General features: G+C 33.3%; 3 protein-coding genes across 3 annotated transcripts; 2 read left to right on the forward strand and 1 right to left on the reverse strand.

The window, feature by feature from the left end:
• Positions 1–257: 257 nt before the first annotated feature.
• Positions 258–5,340, forward strand: LOC145634584 (uncharacterized). Its single transcript, XM_081686001.1, has 4 exons — positions 258–405; positions 503–609; positions 4,909–4,987; positions 5,101–5,340. The coding sequence occupies exons 1-4, from the start codon at positions 403–405 to the stop codon at positions 5,146–5,148; spliced, it is 237 nt and encodes a 78-aa protein (XP_081542127.1). The 5' UTR covers positions 258–402; the 3' UTR covers positions 5,149–5,340.
• A 2,219-nt stretch (positions 5,341–7,559) lies between these two features.
• Positions 7,560–16,993, forward strand: LOC145635849 (WD-40 repeat-containing protein MSI4-like). Its single transcript, XM_081687219.1, has 15 exons — positions 7,560–7,811; positions 8,622–8,685; positions 9,702–9,788; positions 10,326–10,388; positions 10,883–10,948; positions 11,064–11,138; positions 11,255–11,330; positions 13,041–13,236; positions 13,336–13,417; positions 13,851–13,924; positions 14,417–14,528; positions 14,611–14,685; positions 15,511–15,587; positions 15,957–16,056; positions 16,491–16,993. Exons 1-15 carry the CDS (start codon positions 7,690–7,692, stop codon positions 16,590–16,592), a joined length of 1,371 nt encoding a protein of 456 aa, XP_081543345.1. The 5' UTR covers positions 7,560–7,689; the 3' UTR covers positions 16,593–16,993.
• Positions 16,994–17,521: 528 nt separating this feature from the next.
• Positions 17,522–21,737, reverse strand: LOC145635850 (putative serine/threonine-protein kinase PBL16). The gene is made up of 6 exons (XM_081687220.1): positions 21,286–21,737; positions 20,141–20,436; positions 19,909–20,044; positions 18,571–18,707; positions 18,317–18,440; positions 17,522–18,210 (listed from the first exon to the last, which is right to left on the reverse strand). Exons 1-6 carry the CDS (start codon positions 21,350–21,352, stop codon positions 17,834–17,836), a joined length of 1,137 nt encoding a protein of 378 aa, XP_081543346.1. The 5' UTR covers positions 21,353–21,737; the 3' UTR covers positions 17,522–17,833.
• Positions 21,738–25,339: the final 3,602 nt, after the last annotated feature.

Raw genomic sequence — 25,339 nt, forward strand, 5'->3', positions numbered from 1 at the left:
TCTTTCACAGTTCTACCCTCACTCTTTTTTCTTTTAAGTTTTAGAAATTAACAATTACTTCGTAATATTCAAAAAAAAAAAAAATACTTCATAAATAACATACCTACGTCTAAAAATAATTAACCCAAATATCAACTAGTGTATTAAACGGGCCAAAAAACTACGTAGTTAGTCTTTAATTAGTGATGTGATTCCGGGATTGATTTTCATCATTCGCCTCGATGACTTTCAAATACCAAAAACACATTAGTCCTTGATTAGTAAAAAAAAAAAAAACCATAAACCCCAACTCCCCAAGAGAGTGTAGCGCGTGCATCCCTTCAACTTGTTTTCAGTCTCCCTGAATTCGCTGAAGCAACGCAAAAACCTTGAGCAGATCGCGATTTCTCTTTCTCGTCTCTCATGGTACCAATCTCTCTCCTCATATTCCATTCTTCGTCAAATCTTCATTTTTAATCAATGTTTGATCTGTAATTGTTTCTCTTTTAATGGTGTTTTTCAGGCTCAATCGGCAAAACCCATCACTAGTCCTGTTCCTCCATCGCTGTATCCAACCCTAGCTTTCTTCCTCCTCGTTTTTGGGCTCATTGTCACTGCATCTTTCTTTATGTAAGTCGATCTCTACCTAATGTTTTGAATTTTTATTTTCATTGAGTAATTATTGGTTTATTGGGTTGAATTTTTCTGCTTTTTGTTGTGATTTTGTATTTATTTGATGGGTTTTTCTGTGAGATTTTTGTTTTGAATTGGGATTTTCTGTTTAATGTCATATAAAATAGTATTTGTTTATGTGATTGTTGTGATCTGATCTCTGAATTGGGTATTTTGATAATGAAGTTAAACTAAGATTGAATTGTTATAGTAATGCATAGAACTTGTGAATTTGATGATTCCGAACCTGGTGCCTTGTTGTAATTCAATTTTTGTGTTTGTTGATGCCCTTGTTGGGTATGTTTTGGTAGAGTTCAAGTAATGTTTTTGCAATTGAGATTAACTAGTCATTGTTTCATTTAGTATGTGAAAGTGGGAGGTCGAGTTTCCGGCTTTTATGCTTGATGAGTGGAGCTGAACTTTTGCAAATTGGGGATGCAAATGAAACCCTAGTAGTACTGTCGCGAAATGGGGGGAGATGGGGTAAGGGAATTTTGAAGGGCATACAGGCTATTCATCATTATTTATTAATACTAATACATCAACACCTCATAAAATTATGACCTTTTATAAGTTCATCCATTATCTATAGTCTGCCCATTCATGGCGACAACTGGAATCTTGCATAGGCTAGTGTTTGTTTTCGTTGTTATTTGTCATACAAATGTCTTTTTTTTTTTTTGCCTCAAATCTTTTCACTCACTTTTTCCAAACCTATATTTTATTCACAGTCAGTAGAGTAAAACTTCAGGCTACTCTACAGTGTATGTTGTGGTTTTTGTTTCTTGTAAATATTAACTCTCACTAATTGGTATGCTTCTTCAAAGTCCTCAGTTAAGTTCGCTCTTAATTGAAAAGTGTTTGGACAAACAAATTGAAAGGGGTGAAAGTCAAAAGATTTGAAGAAGTGAACCTTAGACAAACATATAGAAGAGAAATAGGAAGAACTAAAGAAGTGACCATTAGGTGGAGGGTTTTATTTTTCTCTCTCCCATTTGATTTCCTGCACCTGAAGGTCTCTATTCCTTTTAGGGGTTATTCGGTTCCCATAGTGGTATGGGGTTGGAATAAGGAATGAAACCATGATGGTATAGGTTTGGAACCTAATTCTTAATATCAAGTGTTTGATTTAATTCTGAAATGATTTTTTTTATTTTATTTTATTTCATTTGATACTTGAATTATTGGTATAAGCCAAATCCACCTCCCCCTTGAGGCTTTTAAACCCCATACCTCAAGGGTTTGAAGTATGAGTTTGAAATTCATAAATTCATCGACTAAACACATGGTATGGGTTTAAATCACTCTAAGGAGGCGTTTGGTAGCAAATTAATAAATGTAAGGGAATAGAAACAAATTGGGAGGGGAAAGGGTAATATATAGTGTTACCCTTATTAGTTGTTTGGTATTACTAAGGAAACGTAAATAATTATAACCAACCCATTTCCTCTTGTTTGGCATAAATAACTTGGAAACAAATAGTTATCCTTTTATTTTTTGTTATCTTGGCTAATTTTTACTACACATTATGCAATGTAGAGCAACACTAATTACCAAAATATATTTTTTTTTAATAAAAACCAATTACCATAATATATCATATGTTAGATATAGGCAAAAGTCATATAAATTATTGATAACAATTGCATTGAAATTATAGTATTCTAAAAAAAAAGCATTTAAAAACCATTGAAACATTAACTCTAATAACAACTTTGGACAAAACTTTCTACTTCTTAAGGAGATCAATTACATATTGTTTCTTTATATTAGTTGGCGCTTGATAGAAGATGCAGAGCTTATGTTCTCCCGCCATAAGAATTCTAGCAACCTCTAAAGTTTTGGATGGAGAAATTTCATCTAATGTCATCACCTCATCCAAAACCTTATTCACTTTTTCATCCATTCTTTGCTCCCTTTCTTCCGCTTTAGACCATGCACTAGCCAGTCCCGAGATTATAAAAGTAGTGTCGTGTAATTATTGAAATGGGAAGATGAGAATAATGTTGCTATAAAAATATAGTGAATTTGGAAAACTTGATGGTTGCAACATCTGGGAATATACAAGTAATCAAATAAAGGCAATAAAACAGGAAGATGATAAACTCAACTTAGCTAAACATTTCATCAAACAGCTTGTGTGCATAAATAAAAGTATCACTAGATAAAGTACTCATCATAATTGCAGCAATTATGACACGTAGTTTTCTGAGCTAAACAATTCATCGAACACTTTGTGTGCAACACAATATAGATTGACAAGATAACTTACACTCCTTTAGCATCATCAATCTTAGATTAATGTATAATTACATTGTTAGTGACGAATAAATGTCAACAAACAAGCAAGTCACTGATGTTATGAAATCAATTCATATCATATTAACCCTAGAAATTCATATCATATTAACCCTAGAAATCCATGAATTTCGAGATATAGAATCAAAATACAAACAATCATACTAAATAAACTTACAAATTAAATTCAAAAATACTTACAAATTTGAGGTAGAAGATTGTAAAAAATGGAGCAAAATATGAAGAATAGCAGTTTTCTTGGGAGAATTCTTGACTGAATTGTCAAACGAATTTGGAAATTCTCATGAAAAATGAAGATCGAGAGGAGAGAGAAAAGAAAATAATTTGTCTTTGTGATAGAGGCAAGTAACGTTAATTGTTTCCCCTGGAAACAAAAGGATGGAAACGGTTACCACAAGGTAACGGATTTTGTTTCTTTACTTGTCAACCAAATACATAGTAAGGGAAACGGTAAGTTGATTCCGTTTCCACTCATATCAAAAACTCATACCAAACAGCCCCTAAACCTATACCTCTTACCTGTATTTTGTGAACCAAACACTCCCTTATTGTTATCTAAGTGACATATGAGGGATTGAGGGTATTAAAACATGTCGGGGATAGCATTTCTTAGTCTTATCTTAAATCAGAAGATGTTGTATTGGTCGGTGGTCCCTGAGATAAGATTAATGCCTACTTGCCTAGTGTATATGTGTATGAGTCATGAATGTAATACTGTGAATCTTCAATAAGACCTAGATCTTACACAGGTTTCTTTTGCTCCTGTGAAAGCCAGTCAACTGTAGATGAATATGCAGGGATTTTTATTAAGGTTCCAGAAAACTTTGAGGATGGTAGTTAGGAGTTAGGATTATCTTTTGGAAGACTTGAAGTCTCTAGGTTTTGAAAGTTATCCCACCTCAAATCTTACCAGAAAATTAGGAACTAAAGAAGCGTAAGTGAACGCTGAATTTAAGTATGACAAACTGTACAGAGAGTGCAATATACAATTGTTTTATTCTATTTCTTCCATCTCCACATGATTTTTATGATGGTGCCTGGATTTTACTTTGTTAAGTATACTGACATTATTATCTTTTTTATTTTATTTTATTTATTTATTTATTTTAATTTTATAAAAGTAGTTGCCTTATGTTAAGGATGCGGATTTTGTGGGTATTATGACATTTCTTAAATTGGTTGTATGGAAGGATAATAAATGACAATGTTGAGATGTGTAAAAAAATGAAGCAATTGTAGATTTGTAGTATAGCATGATAAAATCAAAGGCATGTTTGGCAGTACAGTTTGTTCCAACTTCCAAGTATCAGTCTTTGATATAGTAGTGGTGATCAGTTTGAGCACTAATGTTATAGTTAAAGATAGGATTTTGCATGATGTATGATTAGTATTTAGGGTATGATTGTGTCAAGCTATGTTTTTAGATTTTTTTAGATCAAATTTTCTCGTGTAAATATTTTTTGAAACCTGGTTGTGTTGAATAGTTGTAACATCTAACTGGCTCAAGTGCTCAACATCTTACTGCTAACATTTATTGGTGATGAGCTATAGCTAATTAGCTAAACAATGGTGTGGTTTTCCAAACTGGCTGGAAGTGTTTGAAATGTAAGGAGTTCTTATCTTTCAATTTGGAAGCAAAGGTGAAAATTGTCTTGGAATCCTGCGTGAATATAGTGTGAAATATGGATTAAATTACGTGTATGTCACATTGACCAATAGAGGTCAGATTGTTAGAAACATTTGTGCAACACTAGTTGTATTAGAGAGTGAAATGCTGATTTGGATTATTTGGTGTTTGGACTTTGGTTTGATTTAAGTATGGATTTTGCTGCATTCATCTTGTGTGGTACTGGTCGATCAATGTTGATTAGCTCTGTCTGGTTATATGGTATCATTGTTAATGTTAATTCCACATATTTACTCTAATCTTTATTTTAGCTATGCGGCTACTTCTGCTAAGAAGAATCGAAGTCTAGCTAAAGAACTCGTCACAGGAGGAGTTGCTTCTGTCTTTTTGGTAAGCAATTCTGCATCATCTAGTTTATACTACATACAGTATAATTTAACTTTCTGAAATTGATAGCCCTGTAGTCCCTCTTGAATTGACACAAATCTTTGTCTCTGTTGCAGGGCTTTGGATCTTTATTTTTGCTCCTAGCAAGCGGTGTTTATGTCTGATTTTTAGTGTTACATCCATCTGTTTGCTATAGAGTATTGAGTAATAGTTAAAGTTGGCCATGTTTTGACAATTTTGCAGTTCACTGTGGCTTATAAATCATGAACTGTAATTATGGACCGCACCATGGTTTCTTCCATGAATCGGGTTGATCAGTAATGCTTTATTATGGGAGGCTATACTTTTTGATATAAGGTTAAATTCTCAAATTCTAGTATGAAGAAAGAAGTTAAATAGTGTTGGCTGAAAGACTATTCAAAATTCAATTGGTAGATGAAGTAGGACAAACTTTATGACTTACCACATTAACCACATGATGACATGATATGACATTAGTTATGTGAATCCGTCTCTTTATAATTTGCCAGCAATCTTCATCATTTATACTTTGTTTGGATTGAGGGAAACGGAGGGAAAAGAGGGGGAAAAAAGGGTTATGGGAATAAATGAATAATTACGGACGTTAAAGCTTGTGCCGATGAAGATGAAGCATATTGCCGCCTTCACCATCGTGAACGAGATGACAGATTTTGAGGAATCATATATTGGTGCTCGTGATAATGTGTAGGCACATTTACTCCATGATGAAGGAAAATTAGGCATCCCTTGGAATGTCATGGGAAGTATTGATGTCAAGTAAGGTTTTTCATTTCAAAGCAATACAACGTTTTCAGTTATACGATAGAGATTGGATGATAATTAAGATCATTCACACTAAGGAACATTTTTTTTTTTGAATATATCAATCAAACTAACCGCGAATTATAATTTAAATAATATTCCACAAGAAAAAAAGGGATTAATCAAATCCTTCAATTATAAGAACAAAGATAAAAGATAAAATCATTGGTTAACGCCTTCTCCAACTTTAAAAATGAAAGTCAAAGTAAGTTTGCAAGCGCTTTTAATTTAAGATTCTAATGGAAAGAGAAAAAAGGAAAAGGGAGAGGAGAGGAGGGGAAAAGAAAAACACATTAAGAAAATCGAAAAGGGCTAGTGGAATCAACTTAAATTTTAAGTTGGAGAATTCGGGGTGTTTGGAAACTAGCTTTTCAGCTGACTTCTGTCTTCTTCAAATTGGTCAACACAGCCAAAAAAATATGTTAGCTTATTGGCTTTTTTAACTAGCTAAAAAGCTGGCTTTTAAGCCAAAAGCTAGCTGGAGCAGCTTTTGACTTATGGCTTTTGGCTTGTTGGCATAATTAACTTTTGATTAATAATAATTAGTCAAAATAAATGATAATTAATAATTAGTAATTATTAATTAATAATTATTAATTAATAATTAATAACTAATAACTAATAACTAATAACTAATAATTAATAACTAATAACTAATAATTAATAATTAATAATTAATAATTAATAATTAATAATTAATAATTAATAACTAATAACTAATAACTAATAACTAATAACTAATAATTAATAACTAATAATTAATAATAATTAATAATTAATAATTTTCTTGAAACATAAATTATTAGTGTTTAATAATTATTATTTAATAATTAGTATTTAAAATATTAGTAATTTATAGTATATTATTATTGATAATTATCAATTTATAATTATTATTGATAGTTATCAGTTTACTAATACAATTATTGTTAATTAAAAACCAATAATTAATTAATTTATGAGTAAAAAAATAATTAATTAATTAAAATTATAATTAGTTATTAAAAAATTATTATCTATAATCAATAATTAATGTTAAAATAATGACTGATTAGTGTTGTGTAGTTTGACAATAGCTAGCACCCAACAAGTTAATTTACCAAACACTACAACTTTAGTCAAACTGCCAACTCAAAATCCAATCTAAATAGCCACTCAAACCAGCTAACTAAAACAGTCGACAACCAATAGCCAACAACCAATTGCCAAACAGGGCCATAGAGTAAATATAGCGATAATCAGAGTTGTGTTGGACTTAGGGCCCGCTCTCATTGACTGAACTCAGCTGAACTGAACTGAATATTTTATAAGAGAAGGAAATTAGGAGCTGAGCTGAACTGAACTGAATTGAACTGAATTGAGCTGAACTGAACTGAGCTGAGCTGAACTAAACTGAACTGAGCTGAACTGGATTTCAACGTAAGAGAACAGACCCTTAGACAAGCTAAAGATACTTTAGAGGTGTTAAATTAGGTTAAGTTCAGTTGATCTAGTCATATCAAGTTTATTTTCGAATTTGAGTCCTGCGATAACATTGAGTTTACATTTCGTAGAAGTCAAAATTTAATTCGAGTCACTTTCAAATTAAATCGGAATTAGTTAAATATTCTAATACCTCTATTGTTAATTCTAATAGGTCGGGTTAGGCTCGAATAAGCGGATCATAAACTAAAGTCACAAATTCACAATCATCTCTCTCTACAATTCCAGACACAGACACAAAATAAATAGGGTCCCCATACTCCCAACTCCCAAGTCCGTAATTTTATAGTGTTGTCTGTATTACAAGTGCAAATCAGCTCACTTCAACTGTAGACAAGAAGAAGAAGCAGAATTAGAGAAAGTTAGAGAAGAAGAAGAAAATGAGAGGAAAACATCAACAATCAGCAGTTGATGAGAAGTACGCTCAATGGAAATCTCTCGTCCCTGTTCTCTACGACTGGCTCGCTAATCACAACCTCGTCTGGCCTTCTCTCTCTTGCCGGTATTCTACTTTTTTAGGGTTTCGTATTTTATCATTTTTCTGTTTCACTCTAAATTCTGGAAATGTTGAATTCTTCATGCCCTAATTTGGCGTATTTTGTGGTTTAGGTATTGTATTTTGACGAATTTGTTGCATTTTTTTTAGTTGTTGATTGTTTTTGTTCGTCTTCTTTTGTTGTAATGATGAATTTTTGTGTCCAAAATGGTTGACTTAGTTCATAATTGACTTCATTTGCTGGAAAATTAAATATATCAGTCTAGGTTCTGTTGAGAAATTAATAATTTTGTTTGTTTGTTTGGTTTGGTTTGTTTGTTTGTTTCAAAGTTGATACTTTTGATTGTTGTTGCGGATTTTCGGTAGTGTTGATATCGTGCCGAACTGAACCTTAAACGTCACAGTTGTGTTTCAAAGTTGAATTTTTTTTGTAGTGTGGATGACTTGATGTTGTGATGAAGAATGAAATGAACGTAAATTGTCCGCCTTTGAAATTATTTGGCAGTATGAGTGTTATGGAACTACCTTATTTTCTGATTTTGTAGTACATTTGTGCAATTTTAGAGGTTTAATGATAAGTAGTATTCCTGCATTTTAAGGTGTTATAATTGGCATTTTGAAGTTTGAACTTCTGAAGTATGATGTTAATTTCAGAGTTAAAATAAAAATAATAAGCAGGTCTAATTGTGAGGAGTTAAACACGACAAACTCACTTCAAATGGGCGCAACTTAATTATCTGTCATCCTTATAATTCACTTCAAAAAAACCTGTACTTTTAGTGTGGCTTGAGTAATTGTGTTCATGGCCTTGTGCAGGTGGGGCCCGCAGCTCGAGCAAGCTACTTACAAGAACCGGCAGCGTCTCTATCTCTCTGAACAGGCATTTTCTGCTTTTCCTCCTATCTCTCTCCTTTTAATCTTAATAGTGGTTAATTTCATAGTACATTATGAATTTATAGTAAAAAATAAATAATAAAAAAAAAAAATTGCCTTAAATTTCGTGCTTATATGTTTTCATCTTATTTTTTCCGTGTTGCAATTCTTGTAGAATTTCTTTTCAAGTTCTAACTGACATGATTAAGAGACCTCCACTAATACTTTGTTTCTCAACAAGTATGGAGACGTCTATTGTTATAATGGATGCAAGAAAGATTAAAGAAATCAACAAACAAGAACACAAATCTTATTTCGTTCACTAATGATGAGTTAGCTATGTTCACGGAGAGGTGAGAGGAGAGTTTTATTGATCTTGAGGAAAGTACAATTTATATAATATTTCCTAGGGTTAAATTGTTAAACCCTTAAGGTGTTTATATAGTACTCCTAAAACGGATTAGGCCGAATGTAGGCTCAAAAACAAAAAACCATAGCCTACACAACAAATAGAGAGTCATTTGAAGGGGGCTAACTGATTTAAGGCATATTCTAACCTCTATGATGGACAGTATATCAACTTTCAATTGTAATGGATTACATATAACATGTCACTAAATAATTATTATACCTTATGTAGTTATGTTTTATTTGTTGTGAAATTGTAGTTCAGTTAGGTGACTTTTAGATTACAGGTCTGATGTAAGAAAACCATCTTTGCTTGTTTGGTGGGGTTGCTTGAATTGCTATAGGTAAAAGCCTCATTAGAGGTGTTGGCTATGGCATGACATGGACCAAGCAATGGCATCGTTAACGATTAGATTTCTGTTTTTTCTGCTACTTGATTGTTCATCTCCAATGCTCCATTAAATTATTTATATTTGAAATTTTCTTTTGCATGAACTCAGCCAATGTTTGTTCAGAAAGTTGCATTCACATATGATTGAAATTTAAATCTTTCTTTGCTCTTTTATAAAATGGTCCTTTTTAATTATGATGGTTTTTCTCTTTGTAATTGTTCAGACCGATGGCAGTGTGCCAAATACACTGGTGATAGCTAACTGCGAAATTGTAAAGCCAAGAGTTGCTGCTGCAGAGCATATCTCACAGGTGATCTTATTATCTTATGTAGTTCCCTGCTCTCCAAATTAAGTGTTTGCTTGACCAACTTTTCTTACTCCTATTTCATTTTACCTGTCACTTATAGGTGGTTGTTAGTTTTGTATATATATAGAATAACTAATATTTCGTGAGTCTACTTACGAGACAGTTTTTTCGTAATTGAGTTCAAAACTGTTTATTTTATTTTCATTATTGGTGTGCTTTTCATCTCGAAAGTGGCAAGATATGATTGAAGGATGTAGAATTTGCTTAATATTCCTTTTATCCCAATTTCTAAGTACACTTTGTAATCTGTGATTGTGAGTCACATCTGTATTGGACACTGGAACAAGGGCACAAGGCGTTCCAGTTATATATATATATATATATCTCTTGAGTAGATGAAGCATACATATAAATGTTGTTAACAAAAAATATCACCCCATCCCATCCTGATTCATAATAATTGAAATGCCTTATTTTGTTGATTTCCTGTTCAGTTTTTCCATTTGATGATTGTAATATGTTAATTTCTTTTTGGTGTAGTTTAATGAAGAAGCTCGCTCTCCATTTGTGAAGAAGTACAAGACCATTATACATCCTGGAGAGGTGAGGAAAAATTGTTTATGAATTCTAGAGCTCTGGTTGTACAAGTGTACAGTATTAAACTCGCTCGTATATGCGTATTTGTATTGAATTATGTTCATATTTCATGCTAGAGCCTTTGCTTGGATTTATATTTTATATTATTTGTGATTTTGTGTCTGTGACTGATGGCTACTTTTCAAATGTCCTTTGTTTGTTTGTAACTTGTAAAATTATGAATAACACTATTCAAGCCTGGTGCCCTGGATAGGCTGTTTTTAGAGAGTATTCAAAAAGATGACAATTTAAGTGGAAACATAAAAAGTTGACATACATTATAGCTTATCTTCAAATGTAATCAACTTAGACATTTGAGAGTGTGTGCCTTTTCTTGAGTTGGTTTTACTCTTTATAAGTGGCTTGACATCTTATGAAAGAACTTACTCATTAGTGTTAATTTTAGCGCATGATTTCCTTTCTGATGAGAACTTGAGCAATCATCCAATGTGTTTTAACAGGTGAACAGAATCAGGGAACTTCCTCAGCATAATCATATTGTTGCCACCCATACAGATAGTCCTGATGTAAGCTTTCTCTAGACATACAGTAAACAATTATTATCTAAATGTTATTATTATCCCTTGTTCTATTTTCATGTATTTTCTGTACAAAAGAAGTTTATATATGATTGTATTTTAGGTTTTGATTTGGGATGTTGAGACTCAACCCAATCGCCATGCTGTGCTAGGAGCAACTCCTTCTCGTCCAGATTTGGTATGATTTTTATTTTTATTTTTTTCTTGTTCATTTCGGTATAATATATTTAGGGTTATTCATTGTGCTTTAATTTCAAGGAACATGCAAGTATAATATGTCATGCTCTCTTGCAGGTGTTGACAGGACATAAAGAAAATGCCGAGTTTGCTCTTGCAATGTGTCCAAAAGAACCTTATGTGCTCTCTGGAGGTGGGGAGGCTGTATTATTAGTACTTCTAGTTTTGACTTCATCTTGATGCTCGTGTGATATATTTCTTTTTTTTGAGATCACATTGATGTTAATATGCTATCATGTTTTCTCATAGATTTGATATTATCTTGGAATGTCTGACTTCATGGATTCTTGAGGTTGCTATTGGCTGGGTACTCTATTCAATGCCCAATCATATCGTCTTATATTGTAGTAGTTTTTTTTTTTCTTTTTTTTTTTTTTTTTTTTTTGGGGGGGGGGGGGGGGGGGGGGAGAGGGTGGTGGAGGGAGGAACAGGGTAGGATCTGGGAACAGTGTTTGTTCATTCACTAGGTGCGAATATTCATAATTCATAATATTACAAGCACAAAGAAAATCTGCCAATCCAAAAAAATTGCGCCCGCAGATAACTAGTCTACGCAAGCACATATCCTCGCCGTACTGTCTTCTGTTGCATCCATGTGAAAACTAACAAGCGATTCAATTATTTGTAAATCCAGCATTGCTCTGTGGAATTTTGGGGTGGTTTTGGTTCAAAGTGGGTTGAAAAATCAAGTCCGGCTTATCCAAATTATAGTTATGGTAATATATGTTGGATCATATTCTATACATAAAGTGTTCCTAGATGATCTTCACTCAAAATTAGGAAGTAATTTTTGAATATGAATGAATGAAATGCAAGAAGTTGGAAAGAGGGAAAAAGGTAAGAAGTAGTATACATGAGATTGGGAAAAAACTGACGCGATAGAGAGTAAAGTGAAATAGTGCTTAATAATTTTTTTTTTTTAAATGGGAAGAGGAGCTTATGTAAGAATGTACCAAAGTAGTAATGAGGTGGTTTTTTATTTTATTTATTTTTATTTTTTTATTTTAAGAACAGAGAGTCATTAATCTGATTGTAAAACATATTATGATCCTGTAGATATTTTGAATTTACTTCCCTAGTGGTCAGTAGTAATACTCCTTGGGATATTACTCTCTCTTAAGGAGATTTTTGTTTGATTCATTCCTTATTTCTGAGAGCTGTGTTTAGGGAAATGTAGCATACCACATTACCACTAGGGAAGTGATTTTCTAAAGTGGGTTGTTTTCTCTTGAATTGTATCAATTTAACCTGACCACACTGTTTTACCCTAGCACTACATCAAGGAGGTGGGATACCTATTAATGAGATTTATAGGCCTGTTATATGGTGTGCCATTGACATCATAATGTTTTTCTGAGAGGGGTGCCTTTAGGCTTCATGGATGAGATTCCAGTGTTGAATGTACGATGATGGGGTATTACTGCCTTATTGGGACTCAACTGATATAAGGAAATTCTGTGGTTTGTTTATTAATGTGATTGTGTGTGTTGTTTTTGCCATCATTACTGTTGCCTTCAACTTTATATAATTTTCTATAAGTCAGATGGAAATCTATATAGGTAGATGCCGATCATTGGCTGTACATAATACCATTTTTTTAGCAGGTCTGTGAAAGATTCATATTCTTCTCATAGGACAAGCTTTCTTCCTGCTTTAAATATCTTACCTATGTAACTCCTCTTATATACTCCCACAAAAAGCATGTACAAAGATAGATAATTTTATTAGCAATAACAGCAGGATGCTTGAAAATGGAGCTCCATAAATTGTACTTGCATCACTTGCTTTTAGTATGCTTGAATTATATTTGCAAAATTTGTCACACATAGCTATAATTTTGCAGGGAAAGACAAGTCCGTAGTTTTGTGGAGCATTCAGGACCACATAACAACAACAGCCTCAGACCCTTCAACCAACAAGCCTCAAGGATCGGGGGCGACAATAGTGAAACAAAATGGTGAAAGCCCTTCTGTTGGACCTCGGGGTATCTTTCAAGGCCATGAAGATACTGTGGAAGATGTGCAGTTTTGTCCAAAAAGGTGATTTTCCAATTTAATGTTATTAGTAAAGTGAAAATTTGACTCTTGAGTTTTGCAGTGTTGTCATTTGGTTTTGACTCTATTGCAATTATCTTGAAGCTCTCAGGAGTTCTGTAGTGTTGGAGATGACTCTTGCCTTATACTGTGGGATGCTCGGACTGGGTCTGATCCAGCCATTAAGGTAGAGTTGTCATTATTTTTTGTGTTTTTAGCAGGACTTGATTATTTTATCATAGTTACAAACATGCAAACATGCACATGTGCTCATACATAATATCATATACTATGTATAGTAGCAGATTTCAAAATGTATCTTTACTTTTGAGCTACAAACATGAATGGCAAATGCTATTTTAATTTGGTTTAATTGATGAAATTTCCATTTGATCTCAGCAGTAAGAATTTTATATAAATTTATCTAATACTATTGTAAATTCCCTTAATTGATGCTATTGTGATAGTGATTTTCAAGGGATTTTCTACCCTTTCAACTAAATAGACTATATGTTTGTTTCAAGTCGTAAACTTATCTTTTAAATTTCGTTATTATTATATGTAATTAACTCTGATTCTATTTGTTACATGACTTGGTGCTTTGGTCCTAAATTTGACAGGTTGAGAAGGCTCATAATGCCGATCTTCACTGTGTTGACTGGAATCCTTTTGATGAAAATTACATCCTCACAGGGTATGCTCTGTATCACTGATTTTTCCATTCATGCTGTACTTCCTCTGTTTCACTAAATTGTAACACTTCTCATTTCACGCTTGACAATGCATTATTTCAATCTATAATATTTTTATTTATCAATAAGTGTATATTATAAATTTTGTTTGAAAGTATAAATTGAGCTGAATCTAATAAGGTCCCACATGTCTATTTTTCCATAACCATAAATCATAAAAGTTGGTCAGAGTAGAGTATGTGAATATTGCACAAGTCAAAGTGTTGCAATTTTAGTGAAACAGAGGAAGTGTTAGGTTGCTTCATTTATACATGAGATATGATCATCTATTGTATATCCATATGAGAAGAAGGATAGGCGTATAGTTTGATCCCTTCGGAGGTCAGTCTGGGAGGTCAAAATATGCACAGCCTTACCCTTTCTAGGTAACAGTAATAACACTTATAGTTATATTTTTGTAGGAGTTGACATGGCTTCTGTGTTATTTTCTTCAGATCTGCTGATAGCTCTGTTCGTATGTTTGACCGGCGTAATCTTACTTCTGACGGAGTAGGATCACCTGTTCACAAATTTGAGGGCCACAAAGCTGCTGTTCTCTGTGTCCAGGTTCTAAAAGTTTTTCACATAATGATTGTAACCACATTCTATAATCCTGCAAATTCTGTTCTCAACACATCCTTAATTTCAGTGGTCTCCTGACAATCCAACTGTCTTTGGAAGTGCTGCAGAGGATGGTGTTCTCGACATTTGGGACTATGAGAAGGTAAAGAAAATCAGCAGTTGCTCTTGTAATGTTTTTTAGAGACCTGTGGATAAAACAACTATAGGCAGAGGGTTTCAGGAGATGGGAATTAGTTTAGTTGCTTGGACTTATTGTTTAACTTTTGTGCCGAAAGTTACAGTAAAAAGAATCTGCCAGTGTTCTAGCTTTTGATTTCATATTCTAGTGCCTATTGTATTTGTCAATTGCTGAATGCTCTCTTGCCCCTTTCCTTCTTTTAATACATATGAACATCTGCTAATATCTGTCTGAAGATTATTTGAAATTGACTTTTGAATACATATCAACCGTGGCAAGGACATCATCTATTTAAGTCATAGATCTAGTGTAAGCATAACCATGTGACTCTTGTGCATGGGTTGTATTGTTTCTTGGGCATAAGCTCAGATAAGTTCTACAAATAATAAGTTTGGACACACTCACAAATGAGTTCCGCCACAGTGGAAATAACTTAAAATTATCTAATAAAGTTTAGACAAATGAGTCAGATATAACTCAGATAAGTTCAAATAATACGAGTTAAAGTTCCAAGCTAAAACAGATTCAGACTAGATAATTTGAGACTAAATAAGCCAGATAGAACTAAGTCTTAAGATTTCTGTGCTTTGCTGATATTATAATTTCTTGGCATGTGTTATTAAAGGGTTATCCGATCGTGAATTTGTGACATAGTTAATGATTTTACAATATAAACTTTTAGATATTTCAAGCATTTCATCTTAATATATCCTGGTGCTTTTTTTTTTTATCCGCATTTTTGTACCACTTGTACAACTTCTTTGATATACCCTTTGCTATTTTTTCCAGGTTGGTAAAAAGAAAGAGCGTGGGGTAAGAACACCAAATGCTCCTCCAGGTCTCTTTTTTCAGCATGCTGGACACAGGTTTGGTTTTTCTTAATATGTTTCTACATGATATATTCATTTCTTTTGTGTTTATAGGATATTTTAAGGACTCGGAAATTTTTCGTTCATCATATCTTTCTACATGTTTCATTAAATTATTTTCTCTACAAATACTTTTGTGTTGTCATATTGTAGAATAATTGACATCAAGTGATTCAAGTCTATAAAAAAATTTAACAGTTCATGGTTCTGTCTAATGCTAGTGTAAAAACGTTTTTGATGCAAATTTGATATTAGCCATTGTTTTCAAAAGTATTTTGTATGTTTTCTGACTGCATTGTTTTTTCTAATAGATGAGGTCTTGAAGCCTTACAACTGAACAAATTTGCTTTTCTGAATTATATACAGGGATAAGGTAGTTGATTTTCATTGGAATACCTATGATGCTTGGACTATTGTGAGTGTTTCTGATGACTGTGATTCTAGTGGCGGTGGTGGAACTCTACAGGTACCAATCATCTCTGATTGCTACATATGCACTAGATGTCCTGACTCGTGAATAGTGACTATCATGACCTTAATCATGATATTAGCTCATTCAAAGAGAAAGAAATGCGTTTTAGTTTCATTTAGGTTGAAGTGTTTGTTTTGACGTTGCCGCATCAGCCTAAATTTAAATTAATTCTCCGCTTTGCTGCTAGACCTAAATTAATACTGAAGCTACTGACAAGCCCTTTTTTACATTAGTACTTTGGCTTTGTTCAGTCAAAGCCTTAATATAAAGAAGCCAGTAAGTCCTTTGATTTGAACTGACAGAAATCTACAATTAATTTGAGGCTGTATCAGTCTTCTGATAATCTGATTACCTCATCATTCAACTAACATAACTTTGTTAACTATAAACAGAAACACTGATGTCTTCTTACATGTATTTTACTGCAGATATGGCGTATGAGTGATCTAATTTACCGACCAGAAGAAGAGGTTTTAGCTGAGCTTGAAGAATTCAAGTCACATGTTGTTACATGTGGTTCTAAATCATGAGGTGAAATAAGCAGTGGTAGAGTACATGGTCTTCCAGGTCCCATGAATGTGTAGAGTAGACAATGGCTGATGAGAGCTGAAATCTATTTTAGTTATGTAGCATGCTGATGCAGGAAAGTTAAGGAATGGGACTTAGTATTTATGGAATTTAAGGGTTATGTTTTACTTTGAGGGTGTTTGGGGGTGGTGGGGATCTTTTACCTTGGTTGTGGAGTGTTATTTGTAATATAAACTTGTGAATCTGTGTACTACTAGATTGAAGTATGATAGTATGTAACTAGATTAGGCTGAACAGCACTACATCAGACAGCAGCTTATTATGCTTGATTTCTAGGATACAGATATTGCTCTAGCTAAATTTCACCTTTGCAATATCTATATTTAAGGCTAGAATTATGGTACTCCAGTGTTCCTAGAATTAGGTGCACCCAAACGGCCAAAGACAGGTAAAGGAGTTGATATAGTTGGGAACTTGGGACTCTCTGTTTGGGAGTCGAGCAATCCTTTGTATGAAATCGACTTATTTTGCAATTACGTATAAAACTCAACCCCTTTTGCTACCATAAAACTCGACACAACTCTTGTCACAATCTAATTACCATCTTTGATACTTATCTCCTTCCCTCTTGTCCATGTTTTCTCCTCTTTTGTAAGTTTTACAACATAACCTATCAGGCTATCACCATCGCTATTGGGCACCCTTTTAGACACAAAAAAAGAAATGAAATCAAACCTATGTAGCCTATAACTGACTAGTAGTGAAAGCCCTAAAGATTTCAATCTTGTGTGCCCTTTTTTGGCATGGAGAACATTTTTAATTCAAGCTCAAAACTTTATTCTACGTAAAATTGAAATATTGTAGCATGCCAATTATATTCTTTTTTGTTACTAAATTGTTTAATTACACAGTGAAATATCTTGTACACAAATTAGCCTAATGAAAATCAGATTATCCTTTAAGAATAATATCAGGCTTTTTAGCTACAAGGTCCTAAATCCTAATACATACTTCGTACAAACTAAGGACAAATTGTGAAGGTTTTATGAAGCCAAAAAAAAAAAAAACTTTTTCAAACAAGTTTATCAATCAACTATCCCACCTCCCAATTACTATGATCGATGATAAATTAGGTAAAACCTTGGTTAGAAGGATACCTAATTCATAACATCTCATTGTTCTTAATAAAACAAAACATAACTACATGTCACAAACAACAAACCTTAGTTTATAGTACAAGTAACTAGATAGTTTTTGGAACCTCGGCTTGGAAAGTCAAAGTGGTTTGACCATTCAAAATTTGAGGTTCATTGTCATCGATCTGAAGAGGTTCAAGAGAGTCTACTATATCGCGCATAAGTGGTCTAGCCTTGGGGTTGCGATTCAAGCAATGATAGGCTAACATAGCTGCCTTTTGTGCTCCTTTTACAGGATAATCTCCTCCAAGTCTAGGATCTATGATGTTAAGTAGTTTTTTCTTCTCTTTAAGTAATGGAATAGCCCAATCTGTAAGGTTTTGCTCTCTTGCTGGTCGCGACTTGTCTAATGACTTCCTTCCGGTGAGAAGCTCAAGCAAGACTACACCGTAGCTGTAAACATCACTCCTAGGAGTTAAATGACCTGCAATTATACATCCACCGGTAACTTGTTTATTAACACTGTAATAAACTAATAATAACCAATATTCCCTCTGTTTAGAATTAATAGTCATACATCGACTGTTTACCTGTCATGATATATTCCGGAGCTGCATATCCATATGTTCCCATTATGCGAGTGGAGACATGAGACTTGTCGCCAACTGGCCCATCTTTAGCAAGGCCAAAATCCGAGAGTTTTGCATTGTAATCCTATAATGTTGAATGTTCCCATATATATGAATGTTGAACGGAGTAAATAAGGGTGTGAAATTAAGCACATTTATTTGCAAGGTAAAGATAGAAAACATAGGGTAGTATAATTAAAACATAAGTTTCCCACCTCGTCCAACAAGATGTTAGATGTCTTAAAGTCTCGGTATATGACAGGCTTCTCAGCATCGTGTAAATAAGCGAGTCCTTTTGCAGCACCAAAAGCAATCTTCATTCTGATACCCCAAGATAGGGGAAGCAATACTCCTATAATAAAATTATATGTTACGAGTTAAATGTATACAATTATGTTGGTGAACTAAGCGAGAGTGATGGATAGCTCAAATGGTTAGAGCTTCTCTAACAAAAAAAAAAAATGTTGGTGAACTCAGTAATGAGTTGGTTTTGACTTGTCTAAATTTTATGTTATTCATTTATTGGATAGCCCGAGTGAGGGGAATAATTTGTGAATAACTTTATTTACTAGTCTAAATGTTGTTCAAAATATAAAAATTTGTCCTCGTATTTAAAAAAAAAAAAAAAACTCTATAATAAAATTGTAATTTAATTGTATATTTTTATACTGCCTCTATATTATTTTAGGAAGTACTTTTATAAATATACCCACTACATACCTTATTAGATTCCTCCTTTGCTCCCTACCCAATTTTTTTTCTAAAAATATGTGTCTAATTTAATCTACTATCGTGATCAATCCGAAATAAAAAGCTGAGTATTATAGTGATCAAGTTGCAAATTGGAATATATGTCCTCACTCAAAGTGGAACCATTAAAAAAAATATACGAAATATTATAAATATGTATTTAAATTTTATATTTAATGCACATTTTAAGCCTTACAATAGGACTACGTACATTATTTATGAATTATGAAAAAGATAATCCGAGTTTATCAAGAATACATTCAGTCATTCACAATAAGCATACCACAATTTTATCTATTTTTTAATTACAAATGTTTAATTACACAACATGCATAATCATAAAATTGCAATATATAAATAAATAATAATAATAATAATATATATATATATAAAAAAAAAGGTTAATCAAGGAAAATACAATTTATTAGGTTTCCCAAAAAAAAAAAAAAAAAAAAAAAAAAAAATCAAATTACGCTTTAATTTTATGCTCATTTGAGTTCAAAGTTTTATTTTTCAATTGCTCATTTTACATAAAAATGAGCCAAAATTTCCACTAATTTACATTTTCCAAATGATTGTCCAAATGAGCAAAAAATTTAACCGTATAGTTGCTTATTTGGGAGTTGGGTGTACCTACTTGACTACCTCTAGGTACACCTAGTTTAATATAGACACTTTAGACACCTAATTTCGAATTACATCTAATTGCAACAAACTCATATTAAATAACTGATTACAAACAACTAATTATACTATATTAAGCTATTAAACAAATTAACATGCATTGTATAATTAAAACTTACTTGAAAACAGATTGTTCTCCACACTGCCTCGTGACATATACTCATATATCAACACACGATGATCCTCTTCACAGCAATATCCAATCAACTTCACTAAATTAGGATGCGAAAGTTGTCCAAGAAATATTACTTCGGCCTGAAACCCGAAAAGTCAAATATGACCTATTATTTTAATTTTCTCATACTTTAACTGTAGTCGTGAATATGGGACAGAGGGAGTAATACGACTTACCAACCATTCTCTGTGACCTTGATAACTATTGTCCCCGTCGTGAACCTTAACAGCAACTTGAATTGGTTGAATGCTATCTCTTAAATCTTTTGAAATGAAACCTTTGAAAACACTTCCAAAACCACCTCCTCCTAACAAATGATCTGGTCTAAAATTTTCAGTGATAATTTTAAGTTCTTGGAAGGTGAAAACTAGGAGTGGATTTGTCACTGAATCCCGGCCACGTAAATCTTCTACTTCCTTAGCATTAGAAGGCAATTTACTCTCTTTCACAGCTTCGTTCTGTGTTGATGAATCTGAAAATTTCGTGCACGTTATTACTAGCTCATACGTCGCATAAGTCTTGTCTACGAGTGTATTGTATACAACAGGACATATTTAGCAAAATTTTATTTGTTGTCCAAAAGCCACCCCAAATCTAACAAAAGTCACTTCAAATCACTTAAAAATTTAACTACGCGTTAAAATAGCAATTTTGTAACTTCGAGGTGACAATTGCTTTTATTTGACAAGCACACGTGGGCACGGCCGAGTTGCCGTGCCTCAAGATTATCAGCCCAATCAAACAACATCCCTTATTCCTCCAACTCTCATATTTTCTCATAAGAATCGAACCCTTTTTACAAGAGGCCTATTGTATACTATACACTCGTACATAAGTTTTCGCGATTATTTTAATAAGAGACTAAAAATGAAGAAAGAAATAAAAGTAATCTATACTTAGTATTTAAAAAAGCAAACCAAAAAAGACATATGTCATCGTTCTATTACACTTCCCTATCATCTATTTCAACTCAATGTGCCACATGTCGTTATATATTTTTTATTTTTAATTATACAATTCTTCTTAACTCTTTCATTAAACACTTTATCTTCATCTTCCCTATTCAACCTTTTTATTTGGTCTCTTTGATTTTAGTCCCTCCATCTTCTTTCTATTAAGTTTCATTTCAAATTAAAGTCCCAAAACTTTTATTTCTTCAATTATATTTTCGGTTACATATTACACTCATAATTATTTATTGGTATTTCCTCACTCATCTCTCAATGCAATTTTCTATGAACAAGCCGTGCATTGCACGGGCTAGAAGGCTAGTTAGAAATGAAACAAAGAACAGAGAAAGAAAAAAAAAAAGAAAAAAAACCTGGTTTGGGATCTGAAGAGACTGTGTAGATTGAATCATGCCCCCATCTAAACCAACAATTACCCATTTTTCTGTAAAAATTTAGCTGTATTTTGGCATCCTCGATCGATTTCGGGTGCTAATCCTCTTGATTAATGTTGCACTTAAGAGCAGTTCTAGATCTTTCAAAAGGGTGTTCTTGTTTAGAAAGGAAGGATAAAAGAGATAAACACAGGGGAGTTAGAAGAAGTTGTTGTGATCAAATAAAATTGAGTGCCACTACTATTGACTGGTAAGTGCTTAGATTTGAAAACAACTAAACTATATTGGGTTCACACTCTTAATTGATGGGATATTATTGTTGTTAGTGCCCTTTAGTTTTCATTTCACACACCTCATCACCTTATCTCGGAATTTCCATTATATATATACTCGAGTGTAAAAGAGTGTGATAATACCTGATATAGATTATGTACTATGTGAACGAACGTTCTAAAAAGTACACCCGTGTGTATAATAGAAATCGGACACATACCCCTCTGTCTCCCTTAAGTTATGATGAGTTGAAGACTAATTGGATTATTGGATTTTGCTTTTTTGGTGCTTCTTTTTGTGTTTTCTTTCTTGCCCTTGAAGTGTGCGTGCTTTGTTGTGTCATGTGGGAGTTAGTGCGTTTCTGCGCATTTTCATGGGCTCACCACTCATCATTTTCTGTCCTTCCCCTCAAATATACAAAAACAAAATTGACAAAAAACAAAAAATACTTTGATTTATTACAATAGCATGATTATAACAACCCAACAAAGCTATATTAGATTTTTAGTTGGCACTTCGTATAAATGAAATTTTATTCATAATTAATCTTTATAAATCATAAACAATAAACTGATATTCCTTAATTTCTGTATATTATTAAATTAAATTACAAAAAGATTAAGGGATAGATTTTCACTACATTCAATTAAATATGATTATGGGCTATGTCTCATATCAGGCCTGTATGCATGCCTAAAGCCTAGCTTATATCGAATTTATAAAAGGGTAGCCCGAACACAGTCAAGTTCATATGTCATAATATTAGGTTTAAGCCAAATTAATTTGATGTATTTTAGTGTTCTGTTTGTTGTGACATACCAAACATTCTCAGGCTTCTTTAAAAATAAAAATGTCTTTCCTACCTGGTGCTCATGTTATTCCATGCTAGCTTTTTTTCGTCTCATCTTTGAACAGAACATTCAATATATCACATGCAACTCCAATGATGTTCAAGATCGAAAAAAAAAAAAATAACACACATAACTTGCCTAAGTTATCACGTGTTCATGTTTGTGCCGTGCTTTTTTCATGTCATCTTTAAACAAAACTCCCAATAGAGAAAATCCTACCCACAAGCAAGTCAAATGGTAATTCAAGACATGCGCTACGAGTAATATATTGATATACTACACAACAAATTAATACAATGAGTGTCAAATATATATATATATATATATATATATATATATATATATATATATATATATATATATATATATATATATACACACACACACATACGAGTATAATTGATAGTTCATATATCATCCTCCTTCTTTTCCTCTCAATCTCTCATATGTGAGTTTTTCTTGACCACCTCCAACTTTAAGTACAACCATAATAGGTTTCAAAAAAAAAAAAAAGTACAACCATAATATATTTTGTTAAACTGTGTAAAACCTCAAAGCTTGAATTACAATGATGATGGCCATAGCCAATAAATAATACATCGTTTCCCTAACCCGATAGAATTAGGAAATAATCAAAAGATCCCAAAAAGATATTATGCTATGCATAAAATATATACTAGGCATAAATTATGGAAACTAAATATATCCTAATAATTTCCCAAAATATATCCTCCAATACCCCCCCCTCAAGTTGGAAAGAAGATGATCAAACTGAGACTTCCCAAGCGCCTTAGTGAAAATATTTGCAAGTTGCTCCTTAGTGGAAACATAGGAAGGGGCAATTAAGCCCTCTGTAATAGCATAACGAACAATGTGACAATCAATCTCAATGTGTTTCGTACGCTCATGAAAAACTGGATTTCGAGCTATATGTAAAGCAGATTGATTATCACAAAACAAATTGTTGATCGCCTTAGGGTGTTGGACACCCAAACTCAAAAGCAATGCCTTCAACCATTTCAACTCATGTGTGGTTGAAGTCATGCACCGATACTCAGCCTCAGAAGAAGAGAAAGATACCGTGGGTTGCTTCTTGGTTTTCCACGAAATAGGAGATTTACCAAGAAAAACTAGCCAACCAGTCAACGAACGACGAGTAAGAGGACACGCCGCCCAATCTGAATCACACCAACACTGCAAAGTCAGGTCACTATATGCACTCAACAAAATACTGACAGGGTAAATTCGTATCCCCTAATAAAAAATAATTACCTAAATCACTAACTACAGTAGATAGAGAAGTAGGGTCGAACTCCACAGGGAAACAAGTCTTTTTAATTCTAATTAATTATTATAATCTAAATTATCCAAGTAACCTATATTTTTAGGTATGAATTCTATACTACGAAGAATAAGTTTAGGGAGAAAAGAATCAATAATACGGAAACCTAGGGTCACAAGTTCACCCATAATTAATATTCCGGGATAGAACGAAGTAATTAATAACTAACAATGCACAAATAACATGATTAACAGGCTCTCGCAATTTATTAATCAACATAGATCTAACAGGCTCTCGCAATTTACTAGACCTAAGTTCCTATTAAAATTAGCCTTTAATATTAAATTAACATCTGCTCGATTCATCAATTCAATATTGCTAAACATTCACAATCAAATTACATCTGCTTGATTCATAATCTAATTGCAAAGAATTAAAACAATTCAATAGGAAATTATCATGCAATATCAATAATCAATAATAACAACTATCCCTTCATATTAATTATGGATCCCCATAAACCCTAGAATGGAACTACTCACTAATCTTCATAACTAAACTAATCAAGTAAATAATTAAAAGCATAATCAAGAAAACAATTAAAATAGCTGAAATTAAAAAAGGAAGAAATTGTACCAAAAATAAATCTGGAATTAAAGGAAGTATTAAGAACAAAAGTTTAGAGAGAATTTAAGAGAGAGAAAAATACTAAGTAAAGAGAGAAAGTCTAAGAAAAAAAGGTAACTAATAATTCCGTACAAAACGTATTTAAACCTCTCCTTAAAACAAGAATTAGAACTAAACTAATCAGCTACTAAGAAAACACGCGCCCGATCGGGCGAAGGGCCGCCTGATCGGGCCCGCCTTTTTACAACGCCCACTGCTGGCATGCCGCGCCCGATCGAGCCTACGCTCACCCGATCGGGCGAGCTTCTTCCTTAAGGGTGCCTTTGCGCGCATCCGCCCGATCGGGCGTATGCTTGCCCGATCAGGCCCGATCTTCTTCTTCGAGGCTTGGACTTTGATTGGGCTAGATTTCTCGGCCCAATCCGGATTTCCTCTCGGGTCTCGAATACTTGGTCCAAATGCCTCGTGATCCCAATTACCGAGCCCTTAATCACCGGCTCTCACCGATCCTGGGCTCCAAAAGTGGTCGTGTCCTTCTAGCTTCCATAGTCAATCCATAAAGCCCGGGAAAATGCTCCAAGAGTGCAATTTCCTGTAAAATACAACTAAAACTACAAAAACACTAGAACACACAAATTAGTAATAAAAGTGGCCCGAAAGAGCCAAAAACACTACTAATAACGACCAAGGGACGGGGATAAAACACTATATAAACTAGACATATCAAACTCCCCCAAGCCAAACTTTTGCTTGTCCCTAAGCAAAGAGCTCATCAATGAACACATAAAACATACTTCACCCCAATAATCAAATCAAAAACCAACGATTCAAGGCAAATCTAGTGAACACGCTTCAACATCAATCAATCTTATTCATCTAATCACCCTTCCTCCCCAACAATTGTCAAGTAGAGCAAACCACAAGAGCATATAGAATTCAAGACTAGTGCTCATACACTCAACTCTCATTTATGTGGCGAGTAAAGAATGTACTCGATCGC

The sequence above is a fragment of the Chenopodium album genome, chromosome 6 (genome assembly GCF_948465745.1).
Source record: "Chenopodium album chromosome 6, dcCheAlbu1.1, whole genome shotgun sequence".
NCBI classification, from domain to species: domain Eukaryota; kingdom Viridiplantae; phylum Streptophyta; class Magnoliopsida; order Caryophyllales; family Amaranthaceae; genus Chenopodium; species Chenopodium album.

Coding starts and splice junctions, on each gene's coding strand:
- LOC145634584 (XM_081686001.1), top strand. Junction 610..4,908: donor GTCACTGCATCTTTCTTTAT/GTAAGTCGATCT, acceptor TCTTTATTTTAG/CTATGCGGCTACTTCTGCTA. Junction 4,988..5,100: donor GAGTTGCTTCTGTCTTTTTG/GTAAGCAATTCT, acceptor TCTCTGTTGCAG/GGCTTTGGATCTTTATTTTT.
- LOC145635849 (XM_081687219.1), top strand. CDS start 7,690: ATGAGAGGAAAACATCAACAATCAGCAGTTGATGAGAAGTACGCTCAA. Junction 7,812..8,621: donor TGGCCTTCTCTCTCTTGCCG/GTATTCTACTTT, acceptor GGCCTTGTGCAG/GTGGGGCCCGCAGCTCGAGC. Junction 15,588..15,956: donor TTTCAGCATGCTGGACACAG/GTTTGGTTTTTC, acceptor AATTATATACAG/GGATAAGGTAGTTGATTTTC.
- LOC145635850 (XM_081687220.1), bottom strand. CDS start 21,352: ATGGGTAATTGTTGGTTTAGATGGGGGCATGATTCAATCTACACAGTC. Junction 18,441..18,570: donor CTAACATCTTGTTGGACGAG/GTGGGAAACTTA, acceptor TCAACATTATAG/GATTACAATGCAAAACTCTC. Junction 18,211..18,316: donor TCCGGAATATATCATGACAG/GTAAACAGTCGA, acceptor GTATAATTGCAG/GTCATTTAACTCCTAGGAGT.